Here is a 25,115-nt window from a genome sequence, read left to right as displayed (position 1 = left end):
CAGGGCATTTCCGAATGATTAGCAACCCCTGTTGAGAATCGGTACTCAGTGCAGGAGTTCTGGGCTTTAACTCCTCCTCGCAACCTCCCAGAACCTCCCACTCCTCTACAACTATCGTTTATAGATAGTTATGTCCCTTTGACATTGCTTTAGTTCTCAATGCCAGAGTGAGACTCCATCATGTCATTGCAGCCAATCTCTGCAGGAGGCTGCCAGTTCCCAGGTACTCACAATCTGATAATTCTCCAAGTCTTAGACAGCAGAAGGAACAGGCAATGCCCATAGATGCACAGTGGCTCAATGGTTAGCACTGCTGCTTCACAGTGCTGGGGAATCTGGGTTCGATGCCAGTCTTGGGTGACTGTGTGGAGTTTGCACATTCTCTGTGTGGGTGTACTCTGGTTTCCTCCCACAGTCCAAAGATGTGCAGGTTAGGTGAATTGGCCAAGTTAAATTATCCATAGTGTTCAGGGATGTGTAGGTTAGGGGTAAATGTAAGGTAATGGAATGGGTTTGAGTAGGACACTCTTTGGAGGGTCACATTGGGCTGAAGGGCCTGTTTCCACACTGTAGGGATTTTATAACCCTCTGAGATGGAAGTGTTGGGATAATTTCCATGAATAGGATCTTAATTTATTTTTGTAATAGGCCCCACCAGTCACTCGGAGACATTCCAGATGTTCTATCTTTGAGATAGTCCCTCCCAGATATGCATCAGTAAGACAACATCCAGAACTGCCCTGAATATGTGGCCGGGAGCTCGACACAGTGGCTTAGCAGTAAAATTTGCACTCCAGATTTGAAAAGGCTATTTGGCCAAAAAGGCATTCTCTCAATCCCAATTGTGTCCTCTGCTAAACTGTGTGACTTGGTGGAAGAGATTTATAGAGTCATAGAGATTTGATTTGATTTATTATTGACACATGTACCAAAGTACAGTGAAAAGTTTTGTTTTGCATGCAGAACAGCAGATCATAACATACAAAAACACAAAGATCATAGGGTGATTGAACAGAGTGAGGAATACAGAGGAACCTCGATTATCAGAATATCAATTATCCGAATATCAGATTATCCAAAGGAGATAACGAGGTCCCAATGGAAACATTACATCAAAGACATGTTTCCAACAGTGATCGTGTCTTTTGCTTACAGTGGTTAAACAGGCACCATCTCCAAATGACTGACCTCCCACCCTTTCTCCCCCCACACTTTCCCTGAAGTTCTACAGAGGAGTGTACCCTAAACCCTCCTTCCCCAGATAATCTCTCCAACATTGCCCTGTACAGGACAAAGGTGGAAACGGTCAAAGAGGTAGGGGGTGTGTGTGTGTGTGTGTGTGTGCGCTGTTTGGAGGCTCACCCCTCAAAAGGCAGCAGCAGCAGCCTTGTTGTTGGTGTCCAGTCTGGCTGCCCCAGAGAGGGGGCAGGGGTGGACGGGGGCAAGGGGGCACGGACAGACGGTGTTGGACGGGGGTGGGGCGGCAGTGTTGTGTGGAGGCCGGTCTTGGACTTGGCGGGGGGGGGGGGAGCACGCACTGGGGTTGGGGGGCAGGGGCTTACGCATGGTGTGCTGCTGCCTTGTTTCCTGAATGGGGAGCAGACTAACAAAAAACTCTGAGCTCCAGAGGAAAGGCATTTAATTGATTAACTGATTAATCGATTATCCGAACGAAATAGTACCCACCCATCCCATTCGGATAATCGACGTTCCTGTACAAAGTTAGAGCTGCAAAGAAGGTGTACAAAAAACAAGATTAACATTAGATTTGAAATTTGAAAGGTCCATTTCAGAAGTCTAATAACAGCAGGGAAGAAGCTGTTCTAGAACCTGATGGGACGTGTGTTTAAGCTTGTGTATCTTCTGCCTGATGGAAGAGGTTGGAAGAGATAATAACCAAGATGGGAGGAGTCTATGATGATATTGGCTGCCTTTCCGGGGCATCGAGAAATGTAGATGGAGTCAATGGATGGAAGGTTTGGCTTGCATGATGGTCTGGGCTGTGTTCACAGCTTTCTGGAGTTTGTTACGGTCCCGGGTAGAGCAGTCGCTGCACCAAGCGTGATGCATCTAGGTAGTGGGGACAAGGGAGCTCACTGGATAATTAAGTGCTTCTCCTCCTGTTCCTCCTTCAATCACCTCCATAACCCATTCATATTCCAGCACCATTTTTTAACTTTCAAAAATATACTTTCTTCATAAAATTATTTTGATACCTATACAATTGGTCATGCCATTTTTATGCACACATTGCATTTCTTTACATACAGAGATTGGAATTAATCATTCGTATATACAAGTCTGGACACTGACCATCCAGATATTTAGCTGAGGCATCAGTGGGGCTCGATTTCTGAGTGGGCCCCCTGTTCTTCTTAGGCAGGCAGACCTTACACAGTGGTCTGTCCCCACCGCGCCTTGGCGGCAGCTGCCCCAAGCTTCAGCGCGTCTCTCAGCATGTAGTCCTGGACCTTGGAATGTGCCAGTCTGCAACACTCAGTTGGGATCAACTCCTTCAGCTGGAAGATCAACAGGTTTCGGACAGACCAAAGAGCGTCTTTGACCGAGTTGATGATCCTCCAGGCACAGTTGATGTTCGTCTCGGTGTGCGTCCCGGGGAACAGACTGTAGAGCATAGAGTCCCGTGTCATGGCGCTGCTTGGGACGAACCTCGACAAGCACCACTGCATTCCTCTCCAGACTTCCTTTGTGTAGGCACATTCCAGAAGGAGGTGTGTGACAGTCTCATCCCCTCCACAATCCGGCATCATTCTCTCATCTTGAAACATCATTGGTGAGTGGTTAATCCAGCCCCAAAATGTGTAGCTTGCTCTTTGACGTCTGTTCCCCCTTTCTCTAAGGGGTACTGGAAATCTAACCCTTAAAACGAATCCTTTGAAAATAAACTGCTCAATTAAAAATGTAAAAACAGATATTTTTGTTAGACAGGGTATTAAGGTTTGCGCAACCAAAGGTGACATGGATGGAGTTAAGACATAAATCAGATGTGGTCTAATTATACAGCGAATAAACTCGAGAGGCCGGCTGCCTCTTCCTGTTCCTGTGTTCCCACTTCAGCGGCAGGCTGTGAAAGCTAGTTCAATGCTGTTTTAGACTTACTTTCAAGTGTGACCATTAAAACTGCTCACTGTAAGCAGTAATATGATTCTTTGAGAAGACAGAAGCTCGTTAAAAGGAACATTTCATCCATTTAATTCGCCCCTAGTTTTGAAACTAACAGATGGAGATGGATTGCACTGAGCTAGCATTCATCCTGTGTACATCTGTGGGCAGTAATTAAAATTCCTCATTCCCCACATTCTCTGGACTTGCATAGTTCTGTCCTGTGGGGAATGTTCTTTTGTGAAATCAAAGAGACTTCTCAGTATTGATGTTTACAAGGAGTCCTATTATAGTTTAGTTAACCGCAACCTGAAAGATTTTCTGTAAAACACAGAAAGAAACAGCTTACATTTATTCACCCCATTCACCCCTCCTTGATATCCCAATGCTTCACAGTTAGTGAAGTACTTTGTTGAAGAGTAGACACTATTTACAGTGCAAGAAATGCAATAGTCAATTGATGCAGGGCAGAATCCCACAAACTCTAATGTTTTACTTTGGTAATTTAGGTTAAGAGACAAATATTGGATGTAAAACCTGAGAAAATGTCTCTGCTGTCCTTTGAAAGGCACTGTGAATTACAAAGATCATCACAAATGTGTTTATTGCACACTTCCTGCATCATTCTTTTTAGTTTTGGGTTGCTATGGTTATTTTGCCCACAGCAACTCTGGCCGCAGTTGTCTGACTGTTGTGCCCTGTTGTGCAGTCACAATGCATCATTCACTAGGTTTTTGCTTTAATTCATTGTGTAGTGACCACTATTTCCACATGTGCTTTCTACGAAATTCAGCTGGTGGGTGTAAATTCAGTAGAGCCACACCTAAATGTGTGCTCACGCATCCTTTTTCAAACAAGAGTCAGTTTAAACACTTTGGTACCTAATATTTGCATAGGTTCCTTACAGGATTGGCTAATGATTAATGGAAACATTAACTGATTCAGTCTAAAAATTTAAACAGTAGCACATTTTCCTTTTCCCATCTTGGGTATTTGCTTTTCAACCTCAAACATGCAAGGTACACAGTATGCTCTTAGATGTGGTGTGGACAAGAAATTGATCATCTCAGATGAGTGACTTCAGAAATGCCATGACTTGTTTGGCCAAGCAGAGCTACCATGTGAAATACAGGAAGATCCCACAACAAATTGAGATGAGTTACTCTGTAGTTAAGGGAGAAAAGTTGTTCATGAGACCGATTTTTGACCAGCACGTTGAATGGCTGGATGTGTTCCTCAGATCACTGAACGTTGACTGAGGAATTGCCAACTCTGTTCAGAGTATTCCTAGAGATTTTATCAAAAAGACATTCTGTTTCTAACTTTCCTGTCCTTTGACTATTTTGCCATTGGTCACTCACCATAGCCATGATCATGGCCAACTCCCATCTCCCAGTAAATAGAAAGCAACCAGGTATAGTGTTAGCCCATTGGATGATTGTTAATTGTCAGTATAAATTCCTATTCAGTCCCTCCTTCCTGTTGTAAAAGGCAAGAGTTCTGAAGGGGTTAATGTTCATATTACATTGGTTTCACCCATTATGCTAAGATTATACACAGTCTGGGCAGAGATACAGAGTTCAACTCTCGCTTTTGGAGAGAACAATGCATGTGCTCCAGCTCTTAAATTGTACTTATTGATATTAACGGACTGTATTATTATAGAACAGCTCTTGCTGTGTATCTACTCTACAGCGGTGTTTCCTCTGCTACTATTTACTAGGTAGCTCAAGACAAAAGAGGATTGATGTCAGTGAACTAACTCAAACAACCCTTGTTATCCAGTACCACATACTGGCAGAGGTAACAAATATCAAATACCACAAGGGCACCAGGGGTAGTCATCTTGGAAAATGCCACATGGTTGCAAGGGTGAAGATCTACACTATGAGGAGAAAAAATCCAGAAGGCCCAGAAGAAAAAAAAAACAAAAAGAAGAAAAGTGAGCTTACTCTTTTAAAAGTAAAACTGGATGGCACAACGACCAGAAAGGGAAGGCAAAGGAGTGTAAAGGAGATTTCTCATCTCTCCTAATGAGCATCACCACCATTGGCTTTGAACTGTATGAATGAAAGGTGCAGGAAAGAAACTTTGAATCAGCCTACCGAATAGTGAAGGCCTCAAGAGATGAAACTTTGAGCTGAAAATGATCCAGTTTAAAGAAATCTAGTGAAAATGTTTGCAGAAAAAGGAAAGTCAGGAAAAATTAAAAGAATTAGTACTCAGGAATTAAGCTGCAGTTTTGGTAAGGTGATTTATGGACACTTTGGCCACTGACCTTTACTTTAAAAATTGTATGGAAGAAAGTATTTAGTGTTTTAGATCTGAAGAAATGAGGTTACTTGTCTTGGCTTCCTCTGATGGTCCCCAGCATTACAGATATCAGTCTTCAGCCAATTTGTTTCACTCCATGTGATATCAAGCAACAGTTCAAGACATTGGATACTGCAAACGCTTTGGACCCTGACAACATTCCAGCAGTAGTACTGAAGACTTATGCTCCAGAACTTGCTGCTCCCCTTGCTGATGTCCAATACAGTTATCACACTGGCATCTACCCAACAATGTGGAAAATTGCCCGGGCATGTCCGGTACATAAAAAGCAGGACAAATTCAACCTGACCAATCAGTCTACTCTCGATCATCATAAAAGTGATGGAGGAGGTCATCAACAGTGCTATCAAGCAGCACCTGCTCAGTGATGCCCAGTTTGGGCTCTGACAGTGCCCTTCAGCTCCTGACTTCCTTACAGCCTTGGTTCAAACATGGACACAGAGCTAAATTCTAAAGGTGAAGTGAGGGTGACAGCCCTTGACATCAAGGTTGCATTTGACTGAATAGGGCGTCAAGGAGCCCGAGCAAAACTGGAATCAATGGGTATCCGGGTGCAAACTCTCTGCTTGTTGGAGTCACACCTGGCACCTGAGAAGATGGTTGTGGTTGTTGGAGACCAGCCATCTCACCTCCAGGATATCTCTGCAAGAGTTCACCACGATAGTGTCCTAGGCCCTCCCATCTTCGGCTGCTTCATCAATGACCTTCCCTCCATCATAAGGTCGGGAGTGGGTACATTCGCTGATGACTGCACAATGTTCAGCACTCTTCGCAACTCCACAGATACTGAAGCAGTCTGTGTCCAATTGCAACAAGATCAGGACAGTATCCAAGCTTGGGCTGACAAGTGGCAAGTAACATTCACGCCACACAAGTGCCAGGCAATGACCATCATCAAAAAGAGACAATCAAACCACCTCCTCTTGAGGTGGTTATCACCACTGAATCCCCGCTTTCAAAATTCTGGGGATTACCATTGACCAAAAACTCAACTGGACCACATAAACACAATGGCTACAACAGCAAGTCAGAGGATAGGAATACTGCGATGAGTAACTCACCTCCTGACATCCAAAGTCTATCCACCATCTATAAGGCACAAGTCAGGAATGTGATGGAATACTCTCCACTCACCTGGATGGGGGCAGCTCCAACAACGCTCAAGAAGTTTGACACCATCCAGGACAAAGAAACCCGCTTGACTGGCACCACTTCCACAAACATCCACTTCCACAAACATCCACTCCCTACACCTGATGCTCAGTAGCATCTATCTACAAAATGCACTGCAGAAATTCACCAAAGGTCCTTAGACAGCATATTCCAAACCCATGACCACTTCCATCTAGAAGGACAAGGGGCAGCAGATACATGGGAACACCAACACCTTTAAATTCATGTCCAAGCCACTCACCATCCTGACCTGGAAATATATTGCCGTTCCTTCGCTGTCGCTGGGTCAAAATCCTGGAATTCCTTTCGAACTGGCATTGGGTTCAATCCTCAGCAGGTGGACAGCAACGGTTCAAGAAGGCAGCTCACTACCACCTTCTCAAGGGGGCAACTAGATACAGGCAATATAAGTTGGCCAGCCAGCAATACTCACATCCCACAAAGAATGAAAATGTGGTAGAATGACTTTCAAGTACCCAGGCTTACTGCAGGTTACACTGTAAAATAAGAAGCTTGCAAAGAGGTGAAAATATTGAAGTTGTTTGCAGACAAAATTTAGCTAAAATGCACGATTAGACGTTAACCTCCTTAAGACGTCAAAAGGAGTCTCACTAGCTCCAAGAGAATAATTGATCGAGAAACAAACAGTTGACAAAACACTTCCAGACACATACTGTGTTTGATTAGTTCATCAAGAGGAAATCAGTGGAAGATCTAACTATAATAAAAGCAAAGTATTGAGGTTCCTGGCATTCCACGTTGCTGGAAAGCTGAAAACAAAACCAGGAATCTCAGGAGGTCTGGCAGCATCTGTGAAGTGAAATCAGAGTTAACATTTCAGGTCCAGTGACCCTTCCTCAGAACTGATGGTAGCTAGGAAGATGTCGGTTTATCGGCAGAAGATAGGGTGGGGGAAGGGTGTAAGGAGTAAATGATAGGTGGGGATAAAGCCCAAAGAGAGAGAAGAACAGTTAGACAGACAAAGGAGTGGCTGGGAGGGTGAATAGCTCTTCACAGAGACTGTTAGTGGCTAACAATGGATTGTGTGTCATAGAGTCATAGAGATGTACCGCATGGAAACAGACCCTTCAGTTCAACCCGTCCGTGCTGAACAGATATCCTAACCTAATCCAGTTCCATATGCCAGTACTTGGCCCATATCCCTCTAAACCCTTCCTACTCATATACCCATCCACATACCTTTTAAATGCTGTAATTGTACACCTCCACCACTTTCTCTGGAAGCTAATCCCATACATGCTCCACCCTCTGTGTGAAAAATTTAACCCTTAAGTCACTTTTATATTTTTCCCCTCTCACTCTAAATCTATGCCCCCTAGTTCTGGAATCCCCCACCCCAGGGGAAAAGATCTTGTCTATTTAGGAGGCATGGGATAGAGGGAAATTTGGCCAGTTGGATAGAAAACTGGCTAACCGGTCGAAGTCAGAGAGTGGTGGTAGGTGGTAAATATTCAGCCTGGAGCCCAGTTACAAGTGGAGTTCCGCAGGGATCAGTCCTGGGTCCTCTGCTGTTTGTAATTTTTATTAATGACTTGGAGGAGGGAGTCGAAGGGTGGGTCAGTAAATTTGCAGATGATACGAAGATTGGTGGAGTTGTGGATAGTGAGGAGGGCTGTTGTCGGCTGCAAAGGGACTTAGATATGATGCAGAGCTGGGCTGAGGAGTGGCAGATGGAGTTCAACCCTGCCAAGTATGAGGTTGTCCATTTTGGAAAGACAAATAAGAATGCGGAATACAGGGTTAACGGTAGGGTTCTTAGTGAGGTGGAGGAACAGAGGGATCTTGGGGTCTATGTTCATAGATCTTTGAAAGTTGCCACTCAGGTGGATAGAGCTTGTAAGAAGACCTATGGTGTATTAGCGTTCATTAGCAGAGGGATTGAATTCAAGAGTCGTGAAGTGATGTTGCAGCTGTACAGTACCTTGGTAAGGCCACATTTCGAGTACTGTGTGCATTTCTGGTCGCCTCACTTTAGGAAAGATGTGGAAGCTTTGGAGAGGGTGCAGAGAAGATTTACCAGGATGTTGCCTGGAATGGAGAATAGGTCGTACGAGGATAGGTTGAGAGTGCTAGGCCTTTTCTCGTTGGAACGGCGAAGGATGAGGGGTGACTTGATAGAGGTTTATAAGATGATCAGAGGAATAGATAGAGTAGACAGTCAGAAACTTTTTCCCCGGATACAACAGAGTGTTACAAGGGGACATAAATTTAAGGTGAAGGGTGGAAGGTATAGGGGAGATGTTAGGGGTGGGTTCTTTACCCAGAGAGTGGTGGGGGCATGGAATGCGCTGCCTGTGGGAGTGGTAGAGTCAGAATCTTTGGTGACCTTTAAGCGGCAATTGGATAAGTACATGGATGGTTGCTTAAGGTAGGACAAATGTTCGGCACAACATCGTGGGCCGAAGGGCCTGTTCTGTGCTGTATTGTTCTATGTTCTATGTTCTATTTATCCTTTCCATGCACCTCATGATTTTATAAACCTCTATAAGGTCACCCCTCAGCCTCCGACGCTCCATGGAAAACAGCCCCAGCCTATTCAGCCTCTCCCTATAGCTCAAATCCTCCAACCCTGGCAACATCCTTGTAAATCTTTTCTGAATCCTTTCAAGTTTCACAAAATCCTTCCGATAGGCAGACTATGTGATTACAAGGCCTGGTGTGTGGGATAGGGCACTAGGACATGCGAGAGTTCAGGCCCTAAAATTATTGAACTCGATGTTGAGTCTGGATGGCTGGAGGGTCCCCAAGTAAAAAGTGAGGTGCTGTTCTTCCAGCTAGTGCTGAGCTTCGCTGGAGCACTTCAGCAAGCCTGAGACAGAGATTTTGACCAGGGAACAGGGTAGTGTGTTAAAGTGGCAGGCAACTAGAAGCTCAGGGTCATTTTTGCGGGCAGAACATAGGTATATGAGTCCAGTCTGACTCATCATCAGAACTGAAAGAAGCTGGAAAATTATGGTTTTTGTACTAGTGACAGAGGAGGAGGGAAGCAAGATTGAAACACATTATGAGCATGCCCACAGCAAACGACATAGGAGTGTGTATGGTGGTAAAGGAGTGATAGAGATGTAAAATAAGTGTAACAGTAGTTGTGAAAAGGAGAAAATGGGCCTTCTCTGCTAAAGTGTTTCTTACACCGGAAGCCTGAAGATTAGTTTTTAATTCTTGGAAACGTCAAAGCAATTCTAGAAAGTTCACAATCCAAGTTGACATCTCTTGACATTAATGCAATCCCTCAGGACTGCACTGTCCTCTCAGTCCAGAATATAACCTTACGCCTTGAAGTGGGGTTTGCTCTCTGAAAGGTCCAGCCAAGTTAGTGCAAACCTTTGGCTTCTCACTAGGTATTGACCACTAGCAACTGAGGTGACTAGTGGAAATTTAGGTACTTCCTGATCCTGATCACGAGTCAGTGCCTATCTTTTGGAAGGTCCATTGCATGAGAAGATAATCAGGCTTGGGTTCTGGAATAACCCTGCTGTCTGGCCCCTTCTAAATTGTAAATTGCAGGTAAGTAAATAAAGCTTACTGCTCCCTTAGCAAAATAATTATAGAATATCCTTAAGCTGGAACAACACATGGTGAAATGTTCTTGTAAGTAGACCCTTTGTGTGCCTCTTGTTAAACTGAGAGGGGAAATGGTGAACCATGATTATGTGCAGCTATAATTGTCAATCATGATGCAATCTTTGGCTGTATTGTAGCTAAAAACAATGAACTTACTTAAATGGACACCTGCGATATGTCATGGATGGAGGTGATGTTTCCTGCTATTGAATGCCTTCACTGGCCAGTTCCTGCTGTGGTCTTTGTTCTACTGCTTTGGGAGTCACTCATTGATAATTTCGTTGCTCTGTTGTGCTAAATATGGATGTGCATGTGAATGTGGATACAGTTTGTGGTCTTTATCTGATGCAGCAATCCTTTCTGCATTTTAAGGCAACCAGCTGATCTTTGACCAATGCCGTGTCCCGTGCTGTTGCTTGGCAGTAGGAAAAATGACATGAGCCTGGCATGGATCAATGAGTCTTCATCTTCAACCTTTCCCTAGCTCCCTTCCGTCTCCCGGATTTCAGTAAAGTGTAATGATAGCTGTGTGAAATTTCTAATAATAGGGTCCCAGTAAAACAATACTCAATTACTATTAATTCACTTAGTCATTCTGACCTTTCTTATATGGTTGTGGATGGAGGCAATGTCATCAAGAGAAATGTATTAATGGTGATGGGGGACATCTTTGGGTGGTGAAGTAAGGATCTCCCAGCATTTGCCAAAGTGTGTTTATTCTTACGGATCTTCTACTTGTATAGAATCAGTCAGAACCTCAAAATGTCCCAAAGTACCTTCTGCAATGTCATCACTCACCCTTTGAGCTGCAGTTGACTCCAGTATTCAACTTGGAATGTTGTCCTTTAGTGGGCGTGCCCTCCCTGTTTGGTTCACGTGTCCCTTGCTCCACAGAGTAATTCTGATATCTGTGGGAAGCAGGAGAAACAGTGGCACAGAGGACTTGGGATAACCAACACTCTGTGAAGGTCAACTGTATGTTGAATGTAGTGGAGCTGGAAAATGCCTGGTGGTGATGCATTTTTGTTATGCTCTGCTTCACACTTTAATAGGATAATCTGTTTTACTTCAGTATTGACTTATGTGTGTCATGGTTCTAATTGTATAATGTGGGTTAATTCAAAAAATTATCTGCTCAGACACCCAAGAGCGATTGATATATTACTTATTGAGGCTGGGTATTAACTTTTAATTCTAAAGCTGCATTGCTTCTCTTGTTCTGTTTAACTATCATTCCTCTGACCACTCTCTCAGATTGGATCCCAGTCCAGCAATGGCACAAATTTAGAATTCTTAACTATGCATTCAAATCCCTTCAAGGCCTGCCCCTCGTGACCTCTCTTATCTTCTGAAACTGTACAAACCTTTAAGATTTTCGCATTCCTCATTCCTGGTTCTCTTGCGTGGTCCTGGTTTTTGTTATTCTGTTATAGAAGACCCTGCCTTCAGCCATAAAGGCCCTAACCCCTGAAATTCCTTCCCTAAACTTTTCCACCTTTTCCTTTGTAAGACTTACCTTTTTGATCGAGAACTTGCCTCTTGCTCTATTCTCATTTTATTTTTAAAATTCATTTTTATATTTGCAATTAGAATTTGGATATTTCTGGCAAGGTTCCGGCCTTAATTGCCCTTGAGATGGTGGGGTGAGTTGCTGCTTTGAACCACTGCACTCAATGTGGAGTAGAGCCAGCCACAGTGCTGTCAGAGAGGAAGCACAGGAGTGACAATGAAGGAATAGCAGTGTAGTTCCAAATCCGAATGGTGAGTGACAGAAAGGGGAGCTTGCAGCTGCTGGTGTTTCCATGCATCTTGTCCTTCTCAGCGGTAGATGCCATGGTTTTGCAAGTGCTGTTGAAGGAGCCTTAGTGAGTTGCTGCAGTGAATCTTGTAGATGCTACACAGTTCCCATTCTTCTGGTGGAGCAGCCAGTGAACATTTAACGTGGTGGATGGGTTCTGTCATCTTCATGACTTAACAGATTGCTGGAGACTGACTACAGGCTTTACAATTGTTTTATTCAAGTGGCAAAGGGAGAGATTTGCCTTAAATAAAAGGTGAAATTCTTAACCATTTCAGAAAAGTTGAGCACCTTTATACTATAATCATCTCATTATCCAAATTCTAATCTTCCTTCATACAAAAAAAGAACAGAAGTGTCCATTCCAGTTTTTGGGTAGATGTAATATCTCCGTCACCCAGTCAGAGAGTAATCAGTCTTTATCCTGGATGCTGCTGTCTTTCCCTTCCTTATCAATGTTACTTCTCTCTGTTTCTCTCTCGTTCTGTCTATCCCTCCCTCTCTCTCTGTCTGTCTGTCTCTGTCAGTTTTTTCCTCTGCTTTTCTCTGTTTCTTTCTCTTTGCCTTCTTCTTTCTCAGGCCTGCTTAGAATGCTTTTATTAATATTACCTTCTATTTGCACATGTGCCTACAGAATTCCTGCTAATTCGAGCCTGTCGAAGGTATTGCATCATGTTGTCTTTCATGCTTTCCACAGCTTGGACATTAACAATTACTTTTTATGTATTTAAACCGGTTCTACTTGCCCATTTTTGCTGGCACCTAAGTGTGTGAACACACAGAATAGTTAAACATGGGGCATGATTGATTACTTGTATTAAAACTCTTCATGCCACAAACTCCCTGAAATCGACACTTGGGGCTGAATTTCCCTGAAATGTGGCTATTTTTTATTACTGTTATTAACTTGTTACTCCAGGTTTTGTTCAATTAATTAAGTTTTAAATTCCTCAACTGCCATTTTGGGATTTTGAGTTTGTGTCTCCAGGTTTTTAGTCCAATAACATAACTGCTTTTGTACTTGTAGCAATTTAAATTTGACTACTGTAAAGTGACTTGGCGATATTTTAACTTGTGCCGATGGCTATATGTAAACATAACTGTTTGTTCTTTTTCTGTTTAAATTGCAGAGATTTTGATTCTCTTAAGAAAGAAAATGTCTATGAGAATAATAAATTGGTAAGTAGAACTCTGACAAACGTAAAAACCCTTCTTGTTAAATTCCCTTTCATGGTTTGTTTTATGTTGGATGCTGGGTGGGTAAATTTATGGCAATGAAACATTTACAGAATGACTTTACACATTTCCAATGCAATGCTAATCCAACCCTTTGCTGGTTCTGTTGAATGTAGAAAATCTGTGATAGTATTAGCAGGAGAGCAGTGAGTTCTCCTGATACCCCTGGCCACCATTCTGCCCTCAAACACCAAAGATAGATATACTGGGCATTTAGATCACTGCTGCTTGTGGGATCCCGGACATAGCAAATTATCCTCATTTATAATCCCGTGATCTCATGGGAGAGCCTTGAAAATTTGCAACTTTTCTGCTGCCGACATTTGCAGAGCTGTTAACGCACTCACTGTCTACTGATTCCTTGGTTTGGTTACGGACAGAAGCTGCTGTTTGTTACCTGTGATCCTTGCCTTTGAGAGAACTTGCCTTTAGAATTAGAATTAGGTTTTATTTTCACTTGTACTCAATTACAGGAAGACATGAGTACAGCGAAAAGTGTAATCAGTCGCTATTTCTGGCACCATCTTGGGTACAAAGGTGTCTGGATACAAAAATCTTTGGCATAAATCAGAAAAATAGAGAGATAAAGTTAAAAGTTAGGCATTACAGCCCTGTGAAAGCAGAGAAAGAGCAAAAACAAAAGCAGGCAGAACAGATGGGTGTATTCTAAAGTGTGTGTACAATGTTGTGACTCTGCCTTCAAGTTTGCAAGCTGTACAGAAAGAAGCCAGCTGTAATGCCAGCTTCATAATGTACAAAATGTGTCTCACTTTCTTAAATAAACTAACCCAAACTAATCAACAATGAGTGATTAATTATTTGAATATTATTAACTTCACACTGCTAGGCAGTTTTTCAGAGAGGTAACAATCTTGTGGGACACTATGTTACTGCCTTCATCACAGAGTCATAGAGTCCAACAGCATGGAAACAGTCAAGATTAGAGTGGTGCTGGAAAAGCACAGCAGGTCAGGCAGCATCCGAGGAGCAGGAAAATCAACGTTTCGGGCAAAAGCCTTTAATCAGGAATCTGATGCATTAGTCCTGATGAAGCATCATTCCTGATGAAGGGCTTTTGCCTGAAATGTCAATTTTCCTGCTCCTTGGATGCTGCCTGACCCGCTGTGCTTTTCCAGCACTACTCTAATCTTGACTCTATTCTCCAACATCTGCAGTACCCATTTCCGCCCAGCATGGAAACAGGCCCTTCGGTCCAACTTATCCAAGCTGATCAGATTTCCTAAACTGAACTAGTCCTACTTGCCTGCGGTTGGCCCATATCCATCTAAATCTTTCCCATCCATGTACCTATCCTAATGTCTTTTAAATGTTGTAATTGTACCCATTATGTTTTGAATGACTCAAATATAGATGTTATAACAGCTACTGCACTGATGTTAAATGTATTTCTAACATGTTAATTCATTAAGGTGAAACATGTAAGTTAGATTTTAGGAGATAGTATTTTCAATCAATAGGCATGGTGATGGATCCTTGAAGATATGCAGGGGGAATAGATAGGATTTTTAACAAAGATTTAGTTTGTAAAATATTGCATTTCCAAAAGCAGTAATTTTCTTTTGTGAAGAACTTTGAGCTGTTTGTGATTAAATAAGCCATGAATGAGGTTTATAAATTGAGGCCTGGATTTCACAAGGCAGGGACATGGATTTCTTGATTCCCCTCTCTCAATCACCTCATCACCATAACCTCATCACCTCAGGGGATCTCCCATCCACCGCCTCCAACCTCATAGTCCCACAACCCCGCACCGCCCGTTTCTACCTCCTGCCCAAAATCCACAAACCTGACTGCCCCGGCCGACCCATTGTCTCAGCCTGCTCCTGCCCCACCGAACTCATCTCTGCATACCTCGACACGGTCCTGTCCCCCTTAGTCCAAGAACTCCCCACTTATGTTCGGGACACCACCCACGCCCTCCACCTCCTCCATGATTTTCGCTTCCCCAGTCCCCAACGCCTTATCTTCACCATGGACATCCAGTCCCTGTACACCTCCATCCCCCATCACGAAGGACTCAAAGCACTCCGCTTCTTCCTTTCCCGCCGACATAACCAGTACCCTTCCACTGACACCCTCCTTCGACTGACTGAACTGGTCCTCACCCTGAACAACTTCTCTTTCCAATCCTCCCACTTCCTCCAAACCAAAGGAGTAGCCATGGGCACCCTCATGGGCCCCAGCTATGCCTGCCTCTTCGTAGGGTATGTGGAACAGTCCATCTTCCGCAGCTACACTGGCACCACCCCCCACCTTTTCCTCCGCTACATCGATCACTGTATCGGCGCTGCCTCGTGCTCCCACGAGGAGGTTGAACAGTTCATCCACTTTATCAACACCTTCCACCCTGACCTCAAATTCACCTGGACCGTCTCAGACTCCTCCCTCCCCTTCCTAGACCTTTCCATTTCTATCTTGGGCGACCGAATCAACACGGACATTTACTAAAAACCGACTGACTCCCACAGCTACCTAGACTACATCTCCTCCCACCCTGCCCCCTGTAAAAACGCCATCCCATATTCCCAATTCCTTCGTCTCCGCCGCATCTGCTCCCAGGAGGACCAGTTCCAAAACCGTACAACCCAGATGGCCTCCTTCTTCAAAGACTGCAATTTCCCCCCAGACGTGGTCGACAATGCCCTCCATCGCATCTCCTCCACTTCCCGCTCCTCCGCCCTTGAGCCCCGCCCCTCCAACCGCCACCAGGACAGAACCCCACTGGTCCTCACCTACCACCCCACCAATCTCCATGTACAGCGTATCATCCGCCGTCATTTCCGTCACCTCCAAACAGACCCCACCACCAGGGATATATTTCCCTTCCCTCCCCTATCAGCATTCCGAAAAGACCACTCCCTCCGTGACTCCCTCGTCAGGTCCACACCCCCCACCAACCCAACCTCCACTCCCGGCACCTTCCCCTGCAACCGCAAGAAATGCAAAACTTGCGCCCACACCTCCCCCCTTACTTCCCTCCAAGGCCCCAAGGGATACTTCCATATCCGCCACAAATTCACCTGCACCTCCACACACATCATCTATTGCATCCGCTGCACCCGATGTGGCCTCCTCTATATTGGGGAGACAGGCCGCCTACTTGCGAAACGTTGCGAAACCTCTGGGACACCCGGACCAACCAACCCAACCACCCAACACTTCAACTCCCCTCCCACCCCACCAAGGACATGCAGGTCCTTGGACTCCTCCATCACCAGACCATAGCAACATGACGGTTGGAGGAAGAGCACCTCATCTTCCGCCTAGGAACCCTCCAACCACAAGGGATGAACTCCGATTTCTCCAGTTTCCTCATTTCCCCTCCCCCCACCTTGTCTCAGTCAAATCCTTCGAACTCAGCACCGCCTTCCTAACCTGCAATCTTCTTCCTGACCTCTCCGCCCCCACCCCACTCCGGCCTATCACCCTCACCTTGACCTCCTTCCACCTATCGCATTTCCAACGCCCCTCCCCCAAGTCCCTCCTCCCTACCTTTTATCTTAGCCTGCTGGACACACTTTCCTCATTCCTGAGGAAGGGCTTATGCCTGAAACGTCGATTCTCCTGTTCCTTGGATGCTGCCTGACCTGCTGAGCTTTTCCAGCAACACATTTTTAGCATCTGCAGTCCTCACTTTCTCCTCTCTCAATCCCAAATTCCCCTCTTAGGAAGTCGGTTGTGAACTAACTAGCGACTCACTGCCAATGTCTGAATGAGCAGAGAGTGTGGCTCCTGCCCTTCAGTCCCACAGTACAGAGAGCAAACATCCTGGATTCGAGTGAGCCTGGGATTTTTAGGTTGGGCAAATTCAGGCACCCTGGATTAGGGAAGGGACAGATTTTGGAGACCAGGTGGGGAGACATCAAGATGGGACATCATCTTATGGGTACCCCATTACACACAAGGTACTTGCCAAAGGATGCACTCCACCTTCCCGTCTTCACCTCAAATGCAGATTAGATTAGATTCCCTACCATGTGGAAACAGGCCCTTTGGCCCAACAAGTCTACAACAACTGTCCGAAAAGTAACTCACCTAGGCTCATTTCCCTGCATGTCCCCTGACTAATGCATCTAACCCTATAGGCAACTTAGCATGGCCAATTCACCTAACCTGCACATCTTTTGGAATGTGGGAGGAAACCGGAGCACCCGGAGGAAACCCATGCAGATATGGGGAGAATGTGCAAACTCCACACGGTCAGTTGCCCAAAGTGGGAATCAAACCTGGGTCCCCGACGCTGTGAGGCAACAGTGCTAACTTAAAGCATTTGGAAAACTTCTGATAGATGGATCTCATTGACTTCATCTCGGGCTTTTCCGTTGAAAATCGCTTAAAAGGTGCCACTGTGTGATGGCTGAGAACTGAACCCGTACCAACTGCTTGGAAGACAGCCATGCTCACCATTATACCACCATCAAACTGCCACCTTACAAGACCTTTCACTTTTGCCCACCTAGTATTAGCTGTACGGAGAAACTGGATTGTTTTCACGAGAGCTTTGGAGGCTGAGGGGCAAACTGACTGAGGTATATAAAATAATGAAAGGCATTGATAGGGTGAATGGTTGAAGTCTTTTTCCCAAGGTGCATTGGTTTAAGGTGAGAGGAGAAAAATTCAAAGGAGATGTGTGAGGCAAGTTTTTTACTCAGAAGGTGGTAGTGTCTGGAATGCGCTCGGAAAAAGTGAGGACTGCAGATGCTAGAGATTAGAGTTGGGAGTGTGGTGCAGAAAAAGCACAGCAGGTCGGGCAGCATCTGAGAAGCAGGAGAATCGACGTTTCAGGCAAAAGCCTGTCATTAGGAATCACTGGAATGCGCTGCCGGGGAGGTGGTAGAAGCAGATTTGTTCGCAGTGTTTAAGACAGACACATGAAGAGACAGGGAGAGGGATATGAACCATGTGTGGGAAGGTGGAGTAATTTAGAATGGCATCATAATTGGCACAGACATGGTGGGCTGAAGAGTCCATTCCTGTGTTGTAGGTTCTATGTACTAGCCTTTATTATGAGAGAAAAAAGAGAAACATAAGGAATGTTACGTTTTGGTCTCACCGGTGTCTTGTATAACTATGTCTTGAATATTTTGTACAGTCGTGGTCTCTTTATTTAAGGAATGATGTAAATGCATTGATGCTGGTGGTGGTGGTTCAGAACATGTTTATTAGGTTGATACCAGACTTGACCACGTTGTCTTGTCAGGAAAGATTGTACAGGCTTTTCACTAGAGTTCAGAAGACTGAGGGGTGTTTAAATTTAAGCTGATGTGATTCACAATGGCCTTGACATGGTGAATGTGAAAGGATTTTTATTTTTGTGCATGAACTAGGAAAGGCAGTTTAAACATTTAATGTTGCCTTTTAAGACAGAGAAGAGGAATGTGTGACTTGCAATAGTCTGTCCCAGAAAACACTGGAGGTGGGGTTATTGAATACTTTGAAAGTAGAGTTGGATGGGCTCTTGTTAGGCAGAGGAAGTGATGGTTATCATGAAAAGAAGGGAATGTGGAATTTGGAGCTGAAACAGATCTGCCATGGTCTTATTGATTGGAGAAGCCGGCTTGAGGGCCAAATGGCCTACTTGATGGCATAGAATCATCCAATTCTATAGCATGGAAAGAGACCCTTCAGCCCATCATATCCACATCAATCGTCTAACACCTATCGGCTTTTTTCCAGCCTTGTATGTTATGGCGCTTCAAATGATCATCTAAATACTTATAAAATATTGTGATAGTCCCACCTCTACTATCATTTAGGCCCTGTGTTCCAAATATCCACTACTCTTTGGTGAAAGGATTCTTTCTTAAATCTCTTCCAAAGTACCTGTCCTTTGCCTTAAAACTATGCATTCTAAATATTGATCCCACTCCTACAGGCGAATGTATCTTCCTATCTATTCTGTCTCTGCCCCTTATAATTTTGAACACCACAGTCAGGTTCCCCAGAATCATCCTGATGAATCTCCTCTGCACCGTCCCTCGTGTAATCATGTTCTTCCAGTAGTGTGCTGACCAGAACTGCACACAATTCTCCAGTTGTGGTCTAACTAATTTTATATACAGCTCCAGCATTAGCCTCATGGCTTTTGTATTCAATGCATTGACTAATAAAGGCAAGTATCTCATATACCTTCTTCACCACCTCATCCATCATCAATGATTTATGGACATTCACACCAAGGTCTCTGTGATCCTCTGTACTTCGTATGGTCCTCCTGTTCATTGTGCACTCCCTTGCCATGCTAGTCCTACCAAAATAAATCACTTTACACTTTTCAGGGGTAAATTCTATTTTCTACCTTTCAACCCATCTGATTAGCATGCCCACTTTTGCTCTGAATCTGCACGTTTGTATGTTCACTCCACCCGTGTGGCAGATATATTTTGGAAAGGTTCGGGCGATGCTCTTTGTGTGCTGGGAGTTAATGCTCTATTCAAGCAGAATCTATATCTTTGTGAAAATGCATGACAACCTGTTTGACAGATACTTTTCCTGATTGCTTTATTGCACAACTGTGGGTTGAACTTTGTTTTCAATCCCTTTTACATTTTATTGATGTGACTGCTCAGCAAGTAAATGAAAAGCAGCTGTCTGATAGCTTTCCTGATCCTATTTGGACTACAGTGTGCTTTTCCAGTCACCTCAGCACAGGAAGGATATCACTGCCCTTGGCTCCAGCTTTGAAGATGATTTTAAGCACCAGGAATTTGAGCTAAAATAAAGAAAAATGAATTCCTGTTTTGAAAAAAAACATAATGCTCTATTTTGGTTTAATTCAGCTCTGTAAAGTGAATTGGGGTATAAACAGCCCATTAGTTTGCTCCCGTACGGGGTTTGTTTGGTAGGAGTTGCTGGTCACAAGTGGAGCGTGTAAAAACACACCTGGGGAGTCTGAGGCCCAATTACCTCATGGGACAAGTCAAGGGTGGTCTTGGAAACAAATAGGTCCAAGAAGATTTTAAAATCAAACATCTTGCAGCAGAGAAGTAGGGATTTCAGCTCTGTTTTGAAAGAGCTAGCCCTGCTCTTTCCCAACAACTCTGCCTTTTTGCGAAGATGTCTGGTTGGAAATGTTATAGTGTCATAAAGAGTCATACAGCATAGAAACAGACCCTTCGGTCCAACCTGGTTTGCCAAACTAAACTAGTCCCACTTGCCTGTGCTTGGCCTACATCCATCTAAACTTTTACTATTCATGTACCTATCCAAATGTCGTTTAAATATTGTAACTGTTTCTACATCTACCACTTCCTCCAGCAGTTCATTCCAACTTATAAACCACCTTCCGTGTGAAAAAGTTACCCCTCAGGTCCCTTTTAAATCTTTTTCCTTTCACCTTAAAATTATGCCCTCTAGTTTTGAACTCTCCTACTCCTCCTCCTTTGCTATTCCCCTTATCCATGCTCCTCAGTCCTGGCAATGTCCTGGTAAACCTTTTCTGAATCCTCTCCAATTTAATAGTAGCCTTGTTATAGCAGGGCAACCAGATCGGCACACAGTATTCCAAAAGTGGTCTCACCAATGTCCTGTGACATGACGTCTGAACTTCAATACTCTAAGTCTGAGGAATGAAGCCAAATGTGCTAAATGCCATTTGCCTCACAGTGCCAGAGACCCGGGTTCAACTCCCGCCTCAGGCAACTGTCTGTGTGGAGTTTGCACATTCTCCCCGTTTTTGTGTGGGTTTCCTCCGGGTGCTCCGGTTTCCTTCCACAGTCCAAAAATGTGCAGGTTAGGTGAATTGGCCATGCTAAATTGCCTGTAGTGTTAGGTGAGGGGTAAATGTAGGGGAATGGGTCTGGGTGGGTTGCTCTTCAGAGGGTTGGTGTGGACATGTTGGGCCGAAGGGCCTGTTTCCACACTGTAAGTAATCTAATCTACCTGTGATGCACATTTTGCAGAATTAGATAACTGAACCTCTGGATCTCTCTGTTTGACAAAATTATCCAGAGCCTTACCATTAATTGTCTAAGTCTTGCCCTTGCTTCTTTTACCAAAGTGCATTATCTCACATTTATCTAAATTAAACTCCGTCTGTCACTCCTCAGCCTATTGGCCCAATTGATGAACATCCCTCTGGAGTCTTAGATAACCTTCTTCACTGTCGACTATACCACCAATTTTGGTATTGTCCGCAAATTTACTAACCATGCTTCCGACAATCTCATCCAAATTATTTATGTAAATGACAAACAAAAGTGGATCCATCCCTGATCCCTGCGGAACACCGCTGGTCACAGGCCTCCAGTCTGAAAAACAACCGTCCAGCACCGTCCTCTGTTTCCTACTATCAAGCCAATTTTGTATCCAGTTGGCAAGCTCTGCCTGACTCTCATGTGATCTAGCTTTACTAACCAGTCTACCATGCGGAACCTTGTCTAAGGTCTTGCTAAAGTCGTATAGACAATGAGTACATGGTGGGGATATGAGGCACATAAGGTCCGGGTGAAGAGTTGAAGGGGGTGAGGGCGAGAGGCATTACCAAGGTTTAAAATAACCAGGATGAAGACCCAGAAAACTGATGTAGGCCTTCAAAATAGTCCACCTTGGTACTTGCCCACCCCCAGTGGTCCATACAGGATCTGCTTCTAGAGTCAGCAGGCTTGACTGTATCGTGCCCGCACCTCCCTGGAATAAACATTGGGTCCAATCAGGTCTTTTAGATCAAAGCAAATCTGCTAAGGTGTGAAATTTCCTGATTAAATCTACCTGCCTTGGTAACAAAACAAAACCTAGTGTGCAAATTCTATCCTCTCAAATGTCTCCTTCTGTGTTCTTAGTCACACACATTGGCTCGGGACAGCGTCAGTTCATTACACTTTGTGCTCTGGGCATTGTTGCAATAGTGACCTAATTCTGTGGCTCTGTGGTTAACCCTGTCACCTCATAGTCAGAAAGTAGTGAGTTCAAGTTACCCTCTGGAGAATTGAGCACAATTCCAAGTTAGCTCTTGCAGACTGGGGAATGCTGCAGCACTGGATGTGCTGTATTATGGCCAAGACCTCTCAGGTAGATGTCAAAGATCCTGAAGCACTATGTTGAAGATGAGCAAAGGAGTTCTCCCTAGTGCCCTGCCTCACGCTGATCCTTCAACCAACACACAAAACAGAAGCTTTGCTCGTTTATTGCAAGGCAGTAACTGTAGACCCTCAGTAACTGTGTAATAGAGAACAAAGTAACTCTCAAATGTACTTTTCATATTCTGGATCGTGTATAATGAAACTTAGCTTCAGGTCTCAGCTCCTTGAATTGGTCTTGCCAGTTAATTAGATAATGTCTATCTACCAGCCTTGGTTGCATATTCCTTAAAAGTTGTGGCTTTCTTTTAGCGAAGAAAGTTTTAGATTTTAACATCTTTTATGTGAGGAAGTGTTTCCTAATACACTATCCCTTAATAGCCTCATTCTAATTTTGAGACATTTTTTTCGCAGGCAGTCAGCATTTCAGTGTAAGCCTGTTGGTCCTAACTTTTTGAAATTCTTTTTTCTCACTTGATCTTCTGACCAGGGTTAGTGGATGCAGTCTGGCCGTTACGATGCTGGGCTTTAGGAACATAGGAACAGGAGTAGGCTGTTCAGCCTGTTGAGTCTGACCCCATTCAACATGATCATTGGTGATGCTGATTCAGTGAATGCCACCCATTTTAACAGAGAAAATGTACTGTGTGTTATAGTGCCTTTCATAAGGCTTTGTAACCAGATATTTTTCTTTGCTCATGTAATTTGAGCATTGCAGTTATTGCCTAACCCTAACAGCTTTTGAAATTAGCAGCGAGTTGCTGCCTTGAACCGTTGTAGTCCGTGCAGTGTGTGCACCCACCATGCTGTTAGGAAGGGAGTCCCAGGATTTTAACCTGGCATCAGTGAAGGAACAGCAATAGAGTTTCAAGTCAGGAGGTTGTGTGACCTGGAGGGAAACTCGCAGAGGATGGTTGTACATAGATCTGCTGCCTTGTCCTTCGAGGTGGTGGAGATTAAAGGTTTGGAAGCTGCTGCCAAAGGAGTTTCCAAGTGACCAGAGTTCATTTTGTAGATGGTACACATTGCTGCCACTCTATGTTGGTGGTGGAGGGGGTGAATGTTTAAGGCATTTATGAAGGTTTTTTGAAGTAGAGTCACGACAGTAATGTAGGAAACTCTACAAGAACACAGCAAGATCCCACAAACTGCAATGTGAAGTGTCATCAGTGCCCCAAACAAAATGCCAATGGGCAGTTCTGCAGAATATTTATTCTCCACTGTTTATGGGTGTTTCAGCTTTGCACAGCACTGTGGGGTTTCACAATCTCTCCTGTTGCGAATCACACACCCTACAATCCTCCAACTTTGAGGCACCTAATAAAAGGGGCAGTTCCCTCTATTCTGAACTAGTAAAATGAATAGTTAATTACATGAAGAATTATATAAGGAAGTTGACTTAAGGAAAGAAATTGTGTGTTTTATAACACGATTCCTAGGCATGTTAATCCATTTGCATTCCACCTTATGACTGATTACAATCAGCATTGACTCAGGAGTGTTTGCTGACACTGAACACCTGAAACAGAAAGTGCTGCATTTTGCATTAATGAACACCACATATCAAACGCTTTCGATAATTCCAGTGCTCATCAAGAAAACTCCAGATACCTGGTTCATTCTCCACTTTTCTAATTCCTTTATTTTTACTGGATTAGTGAACAATGATCTTGAGCTGATAGATTGAAGTAGACGAATTCAGCCACGTACAGAGCCTGCAAATGGAAAGTGCAGAGTTTTCTTGAAACTGAAAGTAAACTTTGTAACCGACTTTGAACAGCAAGTTTTAACTTCTGATCTTGTCAGATGCCAGTACAAGGTCATTGCTGTTGCACAACATGAGGGAAATTGTACAAGTTGAGCGCTTGAACTCAAAAGCCAATGTCTTTTCTCATTCACTTCTCTGCATGCCCAAAACAACCCAGGGAACAAGATTTGGAGGAAGAAGGTGTGGTCAACTTTGTCAAAGGCTGCAGGAGGGTTTTTAATGATAACACACCATCGTCACAGTTATGGAGAATACTGATAATGAATTGTGGTCATCTAGAATTACATATAAAGGCAAAACCAACGTCATCTACAAAATTCCATGCAAGGACTGCCACAAACGCCACGTAGGACAAACAGGAAGAAAGTTAGCCACCAGGATACACGAACATCAGCTAGCCACAAAAAGACACGACCCTCTCTCCCTCGTAGCCTTAAACACGGATGAAAAAAACCCACCAATTCGACTGGGACAACACATCTATCCTGGGACAGGCTAAGCAAAGACATGCCAGAGAATTCCTAGAGGCCTGGCATTCCAACCACAACGCCATAAACAAACACATAGATCTAGATACCATCTACCAACCCCTCAGAAAACGACAGGAAATGACATCACCTCAGGAACCCATCCAGGACAAACATATAAATAGAAAGCAGGAGACAACAGCTTCGCTTCACTTGGAGGTCACCACTGATGATGTTACCTAGCTCAGTGAGCAAACCTACACCCTAAATTACATATATCAAACAGCATAGAAAAAGGCCATTTGGCCAACTATTTCACACAGGGGAGCAATGCTACAGATGAATGTCTCCCACCCTCCTTAACCCTATCAGCACAATTCTCTGCTGCTTGGCCCTTGTCCTTATCCACCTCTGCTATTTGAATGGTTAAGGTTAATTGAGAGCATTGGGAAAGGAACAGAATAAACTGCAAGAAGGGCACTTAATTCAGGCATGTCCAGAATTTTGAGGTTTAATTTTCTAATACAGGGGAAGATTGGGAGAGATTTTAGGTGAGGAATGAGTCCAATCACAAACCCTTTGGATAGGGAAAT

The 25,115-nt window shown here is 44.0% G+C and overlaps 1 protein-coding gene across 2 annotated transcripts in view; it reads left to right on the top strand.

Annotated features, from left to right (window-relative positions):
• The window catches only part of micall2a (mical-like 2a), a 96,006-nt gene that overhangs the window by 10,797 nt on the left and 60,094 nt on the right, over positions 1-25,115 (top strand). For both annotated transcript variants that reach the window (XM_043711848.2, XM_087997721.1), the window contains exon 2: positions 13,144-13,192. In XM_043711848.2, the coding sequence (XP_043567783.2) occupies positions 13,144-13,192 (49 nt within the window). The remainder of the gene's footprint in view (positions 1-13,143; positions 13,193-25,115) is intronic.

This window comes from Chiloscyllium plagiosum, unplaced genomic scaffold (assembly GCF_037043375.1).
Source record: "Chiloscyllium plagiosum isolate Xiang-an unplaced genomic scaffold, Cpla_swu_hap1 HiC_scaffold_20, whole genome shotgun sequence".
Classification (NCBI taxonomy): Eukaryota; Metazoa; Chordata; class Chondrichthyes; order Orectolobiformes; family Hemiscylliidae; genus Chiloscyllium; species Chiloscyllium plagiosum.
This window is presented reverse-complemented; position numbering and strand designations above follow the sequence as displayed.